This window comes from Rhinolophus ferrumequinum, chromosome 11, assembly GCF_004115265.2.
Source record: "Rhinolophus ferrumequinum isolate MPI-CBG mRhiFer1 chromosome 11, mRhiFer1_v1.p, whole genome shotgun sequence".
NCBI classification, from domain to species: domain Eukaryota; kingdom Metazoa; phylum Chordata; class Mammalia; order Chiroptera; family Rhinolophidae; genus Rhinolophus; species Rhinolophus ferrumequinum.
The window spans coordinates 40,538,367-40,551,535 of NC_046294.1; the positions used below are offsets into that span (position 1 = coordinate 40,538,367).

General features: G+C 35.8%; 1 protein-coding gene across 10 annotated transcripts in view; it reads right to left on the reverse strand.

The window, feature by feature from the left end:
• Window positions 1-13,169, reverse strand: part of MICAL2 (microtubule associated monooxygenase, calponin and LIM domain containing 2) — a 207,570-nt gene that overhangs the window by 30,830 nt on the left and 163,571 nt on the right. For all 10 annotated transcript variants that reach the window (XM_033121332.1, XM_033121339.1, XM_033121337.1 and 7 more), the window contains one exon: window positions 75-181. In XM_033121332.1, the coding sequence (XP_032977223.1) occupies window positions 75-181 (107 nt within the window). The remainder of the gene's footprint in view (window positions 1-74; window positions 182-13,169) is intronic.

Here is a 13,169-nt window from a genome sequence, read left to right on the forward strand (position 1 = left end):
ACATTGGGTCTGAAATCTGGATGGTAAACAGCCCCACAAGCCAAGGCCCTTTTTGGTTTGCCAAGTGTTGTTACCTTTGACTGCAAAGAAAGCTGGGGATCAAATTCTTCATCTGCAGAGGAGGAGGTGGTGGAAGAGGCAGGCTCTGTCACCTGCGCCCTGATGGGGACACGCTTGGGACCTGAAATGAGAACAGAAGAACTCACTGAACTCATAGCTTCTTTTCTTACTTAGTGACCCAAAGCTGCCTCTCCCTCCTCTCCTCTACCCCCATTCTCTCCCTCCCTGCCCTCCCCTCACTGCACCTGCCGTGAGCCTGAGGCGGCAGTACCTAAGGGCAACTGAAAATTTGGCCCTCCATGTTAATTACATCTCTGGGTCCCTGCCAAGAGCTTTGCAGCTCTCTCTTCACGTTAAAAATAAAGGTATTATGCAGAAATCAATTAATTCCTTAAACACCATTTATATGGTGTATTGCTTAGAATGCATTCAGAGATGAAATCTATTATTAAAATGCTTGTCTGAAGTTAGCTGAGTTACCTAAATGCTTGTATAAGGTTTGTTCTGCAGAGTAATTGAATGCAAAAAAGTCAGAGCCAGCTCTTAAACAAATCGCCCTTCTGCGGCTCACAGCATCTGGCACCCATTTTTACTACATGACATCTGCTCAGTGTAAAAGAGCTGGCGTCAGAATGTCTGGTCATAGAAAAAAAAAAATCCCAAATGTAATCAGAAGCAAAAGGACTCTAAGCCTAAGGTTTTATCACATAGTCTCATGCAACATAAATATTTCATTAATTATGGCTAAACAAATGCCACTTTTATTTTCCCAACTTGCAGATATTATCACATCATCGAAGTGATGATTCAAATGCCAGGAAAAGCGGTTTAAGATAGGGAGGGCTCCACAATGCAGGGCCCGCGGGACAGCTGAAGTCGACGGGAGATGCCAACCTCCGAACAAGAGGTAGATGGTCCGAGGCAGCAAAGTGCTCATGTTCACTAGCATCTCTTTGTGATCTGGCTGTGGACCATGTGTGATAAAGTCTTCCAGGTGCCACAGGAGGCTTTTATTCTTCTCGGCAAAAACATCTGCCCCTACACATCAACCTGATGCTGAGTTAATGATTAATACCTGGATTACCGCACTCTAGACACTGAATATCAGAACTAGCTAGGACTCCGTGGCAGGAAACGCACTACTCTTTACACTGTCCCAGCAGCTTATACCTGAACAGAAATATGTGTTGGGTGGGTGGGGAGGAAAGTGGAGAAGCAATTCCGAGCCAACTGACAGTTCTGGTCTGCCTTTTTCTCTCCATAACTTTCAACTATTTACCCCAGTGGGAGAGGCCAAGTTTTTTAAAAATAATAATTTTAACCTCCAGGAGCACATTTACATATGCTGTTATTCAAAGCAAAATAATGCAAAACATCTATATAATAACACGGTGTCTCTGGGGAGGGAGTTATCTGCTTTCCACTTTAATTTGCCAGATGGGAAAGCTCAGGTGAAGATAGAATCAGGGAGCTGCATAATAATGGAGGAGTCATTGTCAGGGTTGAACTGAGATTGTTTCCCAGCTGCAGCCAAAAATTACCACTGAATACTTTAGAGTGTGTGAGCTTGAGGAACTTTTACCTCCCTGAGTCTCTGGGGAATCATGATTTCTAACTTGCAGATTTGTTGTGCAAGATTAAAGATAATCAATGTAAAGAGTCTAGCACAGTGCCTGGCTCATTGGAGGTACTTAAATAAATGTTATCAGCATCAGTAGCAGCCACTGCTTCATCGTTATCAATGACCCAAATTAACAATACTGCAATATTAATAAAACTGCCTGATTAACCTTTCTTTAGTGGAAGAAGTATAATAACCTAAGGTTGAAACTTTTTCTAACTCTCAGAAACAAATTTAATATTTCCACTGAATTTCATTTTGAAAGCAAGGAGAAAATGTTTCCAAATATAATATATTTCTTAGACTTCTGGCAAAGTTATGTAAAGTTATGTATGTGCCTCTGCACCTCTTCCCCGTAACCCTCTTCCATCATAGAACTATCCATTCTAGGAGTTTACTGTTCATTTCCAAAGTTTAAAAGATTTGGCAGCATTATTTCACTCTGGCTGAAACAGAGTGACTGATTCTAGAATTGATCTGCCACCACAAAGCCCTAGAAGTCAGGACAAAATATACAAAGCAGCTGTTTCCAGGCACTGGAAAACAGGCAGTGCAGAGCTGTGATCAAGGTGAGAACAGAAGCAAATGAGGTCAGCCTCACAATTACAATAGCTTCCTCTGTCTAGAGGCACTTCCTTCCAGACTGCAGTACAGGTAAGAAGAACCTTACCAGAGCACAGCTGATTCATTGGGTTGAAAAGACAAAGATCAAAGTTTGGGCAGGCTGGGGCAGTTGGAATGTGTGAGGGAGAGTGCTGGAGAGGCGGGAGCTTGCAGAAAAAGAAGAGAAAAAAACACAACTTCAGAAATGAACGTAGAGATTCCCTTGAGTCTATTGCTTAATAGTAAACTATAGGTACATAGAGAGAAATGGCTTGACGTTGGGCAAATACTGCTGGGGAGTTATAGGCTAAATAATTTCTAAAGCTTTTGCAGGACTGGGAAATGTTCAAGTTCTGTCCAGCCAGGGTACAACAGACACTGGGGGCATTAGGAGAGACCACAGAAAGAGTCCCATTTTAGTAGTAGGGATAATTGAGCTCTAGAATAAAAGTTATTATAGACTCATTTAAATAAGCCTAAACACAAGACTTTAAAGAAATAAATTGATCTGCAAGTACTTTACTGCTTCTCCATACATTTATTTCCTACTTAATATTCTTTAAATGAATAAACAAAACCTAGATACTCTATATAATGTAATAGCCACAAAATCTAGCAGCTTATTTTTGGATTCCCCAAAAATAAGACCTAAACGGAAAATAAGCCCTACCATGATTTTTCAGGATGACATCCCCTAATGCACATAAGCCCTAATGCATCTTTTGGAGCAAACCTTAATATAAAACCCAGTCTTATTTTTGGGGAAACACAGTAGTAAACAATTACTAAATAAACAAACAAACAAACAAAAAACACCACAGGACAATGAGTCTGGTAATTAAGAGAAAAATCAATCTATAAAAGCAGACTCAGAAATGACAAAAAAGGCAGAAATAGTAGACAGGATTTAAAAGTAGCTGTTGTAAAACTGCTCAAGATTTTAAAAGAAAACATGAACAGAATGAGAAGTAAAAAGTATTTAAAAAGAACCAAATGGCCCTTATATGGATGAAAAATACAAAATCTGAAATAAAAATTTCACCGGATCAGCTTAACTAATGGTAGACTAAAAACTGTAGAGGAAAATATTAAATAGTAGCAATAGAAATTATCCAAATGAAACACAGAGAAAAAAAGACTGAAAAAATAAACAGAACCACAGTGATCTGTGGGACAATATCAAGGGATCTAAAATACAAGTGATTGGAGTGCCAGAGCAGATAGGAGGAGACAGGAACAGAGAAAAGTAGTTATGACATAACATTGCTCACATGCAAACTTAATAAAAATTATTAATCCACAGTTCCAAGAAGCTCAATAAGCCATAAGCAGGATGAACACAATTAAAATCACAGAGATATATATGTTTTCTTAAAAGCGAAGAAAAATGATACATTGCATACAGAAAAACAAAGAATGTCCACGGATATCTCATCAGAACCTAAATAAGCCAAGACAATGGAACATCATTAAAACGCTGAAATAAAAGCCTGTCAATTTATAATTTAGTGAAACAACACATTCAAAATGAAGTAAAAGTGAAGGCTTTTTTTAGAAAATAAAAAAGCGAGGAGGATTTGTTGTTGTAAGCAGACATGCAAACAAAAAAAATGCTAAAAGAAATTCTGTAGCAGAAGGAATATGAGGTCAGATAATTAAGTTTGCGAACTCATCCTAGAAAAAGTGCTACATACCTCACTGCTGAATATCACTATGGTCACCTTCAAAGTACTCCCCTTGGGAAACTGCACCGATGCCAGCACCTAGTTCACCCTTCAAAGCAATTTTGGAACTCTTTTTCTGGAATGGCTATCACAACTGTCATTGTATTACCCTTGATGTCCTGAATGTCATCAAAATGTCTTCCTTTCAATATTTCCTCTATCTTCGGGTAAAGAAAAAAGTCATTGGGGGCCAGATCAGGTGAGTAGGGAGGGTGTTCCAATACAGTTATTTGTTTACTGGTTAAAAACTCCCTCACAGACAGTGCTGTGTGAGCTGGCACATTGTCATGATGCAAGAGCCATGAATTGTTGGTGAAAAGTTCAGGTCGTCTAACTTTTTCATGCAGCCTTTTCAGCACTTCCAAATAGTAAACTTGGTTATTTATCCAGTTGGTACAAATTCATAATGAATAATCCCTCTGATATCAAAAAAGATTAGCAACATTATTGCAACAAGTCCTCAAACTTAATTTTCTGACCTCGTATACCAAGTGGAATGAAGAGCTCCAGTAATGGTAAATATAAAATAATTCTTCTTTGTGATTTTTAATGTCTTTTAAAGATAATTGACTATTTAATGTAAGATAGCAGGCAATAACAAGAAATACATATATTGGTCTCTGTCTCCGGTTCCCACTAATATTTGGTCTTTGACCCCAGTTCCTGACAGTGCTCCTAAAATCTTGTAATTTACTGAAAAGAATGTCTGACATAGAACTCGTAAGTCCCGTGGAATTTCCTGGGTGATAGGAGTGACTTTTGTTCTAATGAGGAGGCTCTTTATGGGTTCCTGAATGAGGGCTGGTCATCGGAAAGACCAAGCCATGATCAGAAGAGTGGGACTTTTAATCCTATCCCCCAAGCTCCAGAGAGAGGAGAGGGGCTGGAAAACAAGTTAATAATCGATCATGCCTATGTGATAAAGCCTCCATAAAAACTCCTAAAGAACAGACTTCAGAGAGCTTCTGGCTTGGTGAACATGTCCATGTGCTGAGGGTGGTGCACACCAACTCCACGGGGACAGAAGCTCCTGCACTTGGGACCATTCTTGATTTCGCTGTATGTATCTCTTCATCAGGCTCTTCATCTGTTTCCTTTATTATATCCTTTATAACACACTGGTAAGTATAAGTAAGTGTTTTTCTGAGTTCTGTACCATTCTAACAAAATATTGAACACAAGGAGGAGTTTGTGGGGACCTCTATTTGTAGCTGGCTGGTTAGAAGTACAGATGACAAACTGTAAGGATATAGAAGATTTGAGCAAACACTACTAATAAATTTGACCTAAGTGATAAGTATATGCAGAGCAACACCCCCCAATAACTAGAGAATATACATTCTGTTCTAGAGCACATGGAACGTTTACTAAATTGGTGCTATGCCAAGCCATAAAGCAAGTATTAACAAAATTCAAAGGACTGAAGTCATACATAGCGTGTCTTCTGACAACAGTGGCATTAAGCTAGTAATAAATAATTTAAAAATAAAACTAGAAAATCTCAACATGGACAATTAAGCAATACTTTTCTAACAATCTATGGATCAAAGAACTGAAAATAATTGAAACTGATGATAAAAATGTGGCAAAACAAAATGCCTAGGATGCAGCTAGTGCAGTGGTTGGAAGGGAATGTAGAGCTTTAAATACACACATTATGCAAACAACAGTTGAGAAGTAATGCTGTAAGATCTACCACCAATTGAATGTAAAGAAACTAAAAGGAGAAAGATAATCAAGATGAGAAGAGATTATGAAAGACAATAAAGATGAAGCAGAAATAAAACAGAAAATGAACAAAGCGAAAATTTGGTTCTTTAAAAAGACAAATAAAATTGATAACCTCCTTAGAAGAATGACTAGGAAAAAAAGAGACAGAAAACACAAATTACCATTATTGGAAAAAAGTCGTAGGGTATTAAAGGAAGGTATTATATAAACTATTTGATGACGATTTGAAATTTTAGATAAAATGGAGTAATTTACTGAAAAACACGATTTACCCAAACTGACATAAGAATAGAAAAATCTGAACAGTTATGTGTCTATTAAAGAAACGGAAACCATAATTAGAAACCATTTTACAAAGAAAATTTTAAGCTAGATGACAGCATTTGTGTCTAAATGTTTAAAAAAGAAATACCAATTTATTTTTAAAACTCTTTCAAGATGGAATCCTTCCCAACCTGTGTTACAAGGCTAGCATAAGTTTGATAACAAAACCTGACAAGGATATTGCAAGAAGGAAAAATTTTAGAACAACGTCTCTCACGAACATAGGTGCAAAACTACTAAAAACAGTTAGCAAAACCAATACAGTGATAAAAATATAATACATTATGACCAAATTGGATTTACCCAAGGAACTCAGTAATGGTTTAACATTTTCAAAATCAAACATAATCCATGTAATTCAACACATTATCGATTAAAGTAAAAAAAATGATTATCTCATTAAATGTAGAAAAACATAGTAAGCTAGCTTAAAGAACAATGTAATTCTATCAAAAGCAAAAAGTTGTATTTAATACATTTAATAGAAAAACATCTTACACTACTTCAGTTTTAAAATTTAAATTAACATTAAATAAAATTAACAATTCAGTTCTTTCACTCACACTAGCCATATCTGAATTGTGAAATAGTGGTTACCATATTGGACAGTGCTGTTCTAGAAGGTAACATAGAACAACATATTTATGATCTCAGGAAAGATTTCATAAACAGGATACGAAGTCAACAATAAAGGAAAATATCGATAAATTTGGCTTCATTAAAGTAAGTACTTCTTTTCATCGAAAGATACTTTCAGAGAGTGAAAAAGTGAGCCAAACAGTGAGAGAAGATATTTACAATACATATATCTGACAGAGGCTTTATATCCAAAATCTAACTGGATTACAAATCAATAAGGAAAGTGCTATCTACACAAGAAAAGCATCGGCCAAACATTTCATACAAGACAATATCCAAATAAGCGTGTGAAAAGTAGTGCATCATCAATATCAGATAAATGCAAATTAAAACCACTACAACTCCATAAAAATGGCGACATCGAAAAAACAAAACTGAGACTGTCAAGTGTTAGCAAGGATGTGGGTCAGTGGGGAGCTCCTATTTCCTGGAGGGCATACACACTGGCACAACCACTTTGGAAAACTGACAGTATCTTCTAAAGCAAACCATACATGTCTACCCCATAACCTATCAATTCTATCCCCAGGTATATAACTGACAAAGTTTCTCCCTTTGAACAAACTTTAGCCAAGCTCCTCTGACATGTTTTTTTTTTTGACTAGGCCTTAACCTTGGCCTATAAAAACTACAGACCCTCACCATAAATTATTTAGCCCACTCACTTCTTCTTACATTAAAAGACTTAAACACTAGCATAGTTTCTAACAGCTCAAGGCCACTTCCCTAGGATGGGCCTCGCCCTCCTTAAAGTACCTACTTGAGAAAACTCAAGGGTGACAAAAAAATTTAGCTAATGCTCTAGCTAACACATTCAAACAGGCCCCTGACCATCACCCTTTCTTAGAGTTCACTATCATAAAAAGGGCTTAGAGTTGAGAATCCTTCCTCTGTCCCTTTGAGATGTGTGAGTATATATATCTCCTACCCTTCAGGAGTGTCTTTCTCAAGAATCTGAAAGCCAGTCCTTTAAAATGCAACCATCAGGAAGGATAGGGCCACTCTCTCCCAGTCTCGGTGGGAGGATAGACTCCTAACCTCAATAATTGCCAGCTAGCAGACACAGCTGGCCTGATCAGCATTTATACTGACCAGCCCTTAGTAACGTTTCACTTCTTTGTCTGTGGGGCCCTCTATTCAGCCCCTCTCCCTACTCCCTCATTCTCCCTACAAAACACCAAGCCACTTCTGTAAAAATCAAAGTGGAGTTCAGTTCATGCTGGACTCTCTTCCCTGTCACAATAGTATACTGTAATTAAAATTTGTCCTTACTACTTTAACTAGTTATCTGGCTTTGTTTTATCTTTGACAATACTCAACAGAAAGGATATGTAGGAGTGCTCAAAGCTGCCTTACTCACAATAAAAACAACTGAAAACAACCTAAGTACCCAGCAACAGAATCCACAAATAAACTGTGGAATATTCATACAAGGAAATAAAAAAATGTAGCAATGGAAAAGAATGAACCACTACTGCATTTAACTATATAGATAAATCACTCCCTCAACATACATACCATGTTTAATGAAACAAGTCATGCACAAAAGAGTACATACTTGTATTAGTTCTCTATTGTTGTGGAAGCCATGAACACCAATTTAGCAGTTCACAATGGCACCCATTCGTTATCTCAAAGTTGTGTAGGTAACAAGTGCACACACAACTCAGCTGGGTCCTCTGCTCATCGTCTTCCAATGCTGCAGTCAAGGTGTCTGGTGGGCTGGTTTCTCATCTGCAGCTTAGGGTTCTCTTCCAGCTCATTCTGGTTGTTGGCAGAATTCAGTTCCTAGTGGTGTAGTACGTGGGGACCATTTTCTTGCTGGCTGTCAGATGGAGGTCGATCTTAGCTCCTAGAGGCCTGTTCTCAGGCCTTCACAATAAGACAGTTTACTTCTATGGAGTCAGCAGGATTGTGTCTTTCTCACGCTTCAAATTTCTGACCTCAGGAAGGGCCCAGACTGTGGTAACAGTTAACCTGATTAGGTTAGGCCTACCCAGGATAATCTCCCTTTTGATTAACTCAAAGTCAATTGGTTTGGAACTCAATTACATTTGCAAAATCCCATAACCTAATCACAGCAGAGAAACCATCGTATTCATATTCCCACCATACTCAAGAGGACAAGATAATACTGCGTAAGTACATCAGGGACGGGAAGCGTGGGGCCCTCTTAGAATTCTGCCGACAATACTCAATGATACAATTTTTATAAAGTCAAAAAACTATGAAAGTAATCCAAGATGATAAAAGTCAAATGGTAAGTACTTTTGTTTGGTGGCACCTATATTTGGGAAGAAGCACCAGGGAGGCTTCCGAGTGCTGGCCATGTTCTATCTCTTGATCTCAGACGTGATTACACAAATGTGCCCTTTGTAAAACTTCATCATTTGTGTCTGCCGTATTTGTGTACTTTATTGCATGTATGCTATACTGAAATAAAAGGTTTATTCAAAAAATAGAGAGGTTCTCAAGTGTCTTATTTCATTTACATAAGGATAATAATTAGCATTAAAATTGTATAAAATAGGCACTTGCAAGTACTTGAAATCAGTTTACATCCCTAAATAATTTAAACACTCTGAGAAGTTTATGTACATTATTAATTTTCCTAGAAAGTTGTATAAATAAGACAAATTAAACTTCAGCAGGCTCTCATGTGAGTGATCATAAATTCAAGGTACTACAATTTGAATGACTTTTAAATTTCTCACTTTCAGTTGGAATACTGTTTTCTCTCTCCATTGCATGGAAGTATACAGCTACAAGTTAAATGTGTCAAGAACAGTGTCTGTGTGTGTGTGTTTGGTGGGTTGGGCAGGGGCATGGGAATAAAAGGAGCTAATGGGCCTAATCAATAGGGTAGGTAAGACCTTAATATTCTTATGATACTTCCTAAAAACGTCTGAGAAAAACACAAAGCTCACGTATGATATGGGCCCAGGTACTCTTTCCAGAAATGGTCAGCCTTTACCTAACTCCATTTTCTACACTCGTATTCTGTTCCAAGCCAAGGAAATCTCACCATTGACTAAGGAACATAAATGTAGCTGTCCATGATAATTAAATCAGGAAAATACATTTACCCCAACTCATTAAAATCAGCACATACAGAAGTCATACAAATGTGATATAAATGAGCTCAAGGCCAACCTTACCTATGTATTTGAGGCAAAATCTTACATATTAGGAAATAGAGCAGAAAAGAATAGTAAAATAATAAAACATCATGACCAAGTGGTATTTATTTCACCAATGCAAAGATGGTTCAATATCAGTAAATCTATTACATTCATATTAGTCAAACTGAGGAGAAAAAAAATCACACAGTCATCTTTAAAAGTGCTGAAATGATGTTTGATAAAATTCAACATCCATTTGTGATAAATGTCGAGTTGACCCTGTTTAGAGATTAGGGGCACCCACCACCCATGCAGTGGAGAATTGGCATGTAACTTAAATCACATACTTGGATTCCCAATTACCAGTTAACCCTTGAACAACATGAGTTTGAACTGCTTGGGTCAACAGAAAAAAAATATGTGTGTAAGTGAACCTGTGCAGTTCAAACATTGTTCAAGGGTCAACTATACTTTTAATAAAATAGGATAAGATGGCTATTTCCTTAAAATGATTAAATATATCTGGGTCAACTCAGGAGCCAGCATCATGATTAAATGGGAAAACATTATTCTCATTAATGAGACACATTCTCATTAATGTTAGGAATGTAATAAGGAAACCATTATCACTACTTTTATTTAATAGTGTTTACTATTTAATAGTGTTTACTTTTATTTAATAGTGTTCTGGAGATTCTGAAAACCAAAGAAACTAAGGAAACAAAATAAATTAGACATACACAACTTTGAAACAAGAGGTAATATTATTATTTGCACATTATGATTGTACACTTGGGGAGGACACAGGAGAATTCACTGAAAAACTTTTACAAACAAAGAGATTCAGTAAAATGGATGGGTATAAAATTACTACACGGGAACCAGTAACTTTCATATACACAAATACAGTAGCAAGATAAAAATATCTTATTTACAATAGCAAAAATACCCTAAACATATCTAGCAATAAATATGCAAGAGTTATGTGATATAAAGTTTAGAATATTCCTGAGGGTCACCAAAAAAAGATATGAACAAATGGAAAGTCAAGTCATATCATAAGATTGTGAATTCTTGCTAAGTTAGTTTTTAAACTTAACTCAATCCCACAAAAGTACTCACAGGATTTTTTTTTTTTTTGATACATATCCAAGCTGATACTAAGTTCATTTCAAAAAAGCAAGAGGAGCCAGGAAATTTTTGAAAGAGAAGATCAATAGTAGAATACTCTTCCTACCTGATACTATAATACAGAAATTTATATATATAAATTAAAACAGTGTGATACTGATACATAACAGACAACTCAATAGAATATAATAGATAGTGTAGAAATCAATCCAAGTACAAGAATTTGATGTATGATCAAAATGTCATCTCACGTAAGAGAGGAAAAAGATGGATTATTCACTAAATTATTAGGATAGCCAGGGAGATATCTCAAAAAAAAAAATAAGATTGGATCCATATCTCATATTTCATACTAGGATAATTACTTGATGTAAATATTTAAATGCAAAAAAATTAAAAACAGAGGACTAGAAGAAACTGTGAGAAAATTATTCTATAAACTTGGATGAAACTCTTTCTGAACTATTACATAAAGCCCAGAAGCCATAAAATGAGAAATTGCTTACAACTACTATACAAAAATAAAAATGTATACTCGTATGACAAAAACCACCATAAACAAAGTTAAACACAAACAAGAAACTGGGAAACATATTTGTAATTCATATCACAAAATAGGGCTAACTTTCCCTTTAAATAGAATCCCTACATATCATTAAGAAAAATACCAACAACCCAACAGACAACTAGATAAAGAACAGAAACAATAGCTCACAGAAAAGGATATACAAACAACTCTTTAATATATGAAAAGATGCTCAATCACCAATCAGATTGGTAAAGATTAAAAACAAAAAATAGGTTGGGTAACACATTGGTTAATGCAAGCATAAAAACAGCACTCTCATACTTTGTTGCTGGGAGTATAAAATGGCATCACTTTGATGGAGGACAATTTGGAACTATCCATCAAAATTGTCAGTTCACATATTCTTTGTTCCACCATTTCCATTTCTAGGAATTTATCCTATAGATAAATTCATACATATGCCAAATGGCCTAAGTTCTTAATTATCGTGCACTGTTTGCAATAGCAAAAGATTTAAAATGACTTAAACTTTCCATCATAGGGGATTTGCTATATATAATAAATTATGGTACATGTACATAATGGAATACCATGCAGTTCTAAAACAAAGAAAGGAAAAAGGTCTTTATGTTCTAATATGGAATGACCTCCAAAATGAAATTAACAGAACAAAAAAAAAGTGTGTACAATATGCTAGTATGCTTTCTGTGAAAAAAGAAAGAATATCATATGTAAATTTGCTTATATATTTACAAATTCTGTCTGGAAGTAAGCCTAAGAACCTAATAACAGCCTCTGTCATCAGGCACAGGACCTGGATGGCTCAGGGACAGGAAAGGGAGATAGGACATCCTGTGCCTTTTGTACTCTTTTATTTTGAACCATGTGAGTGTACTATCTATCAAAAACTGCACAACACATTAAGGTTTACGATGTGCTGTAAAGAGTGTAGTTATAATTCAGCCTGTCCATGCTTATCCTAAACTTGGCTGAAAACAAAGTCTCTGGTTAATCTATACAGCTTGTTGATTAAGGCACCAAAGGAGAGAAATAATTTTTTGCTTGAAAACTAAAGTTCCAAAATAAAAGTTAAATAAGAAAATAAAATGTTAAAAAAATAAAGGAAAACAAAGTAGCTCAACAATAAGGATAGTAGAATCACAGTTTGTTTAAAGTAATCAAACACATAATAACAAAAAAGAAATCATGTGAGTTTTAATTAAACTGTCTTTAAGGATATATACCAAAACTTTGGCAAGGGGGTGGGGGGTAAGAGAATTCATGTTTCTTTTTTTTTTTTTTTAGATATTTCCATATTGTTGAATTATTCTGATTCTTTGAGGTATTAATTAATCTTATAATTTAAAAATTATAAACAGAGTTAAACATAAAAAGCCTAAGGGTCCATTGGTGACCAAATATACATAAAGATGTTTAAGCTAGTAATAAAAAAAAATACAAGTTCAAAAGAGGAACCATTTTTTGACTAGTAAAATAGCAACATTTTAAAAATATGATACTCAGTGCAGAGTGTACTCCTAAGCATTAGTGGTAGAATATAAACTGGCACCTTTCCCTTGTTTTAATGGACATTCACATCATACAGTTGTAAGAAATAACACAGATCCCATGTATCCTTTACCATAGTGATCTCTTTTAAAGAACAATTTGTCAGTGTAAGTTAA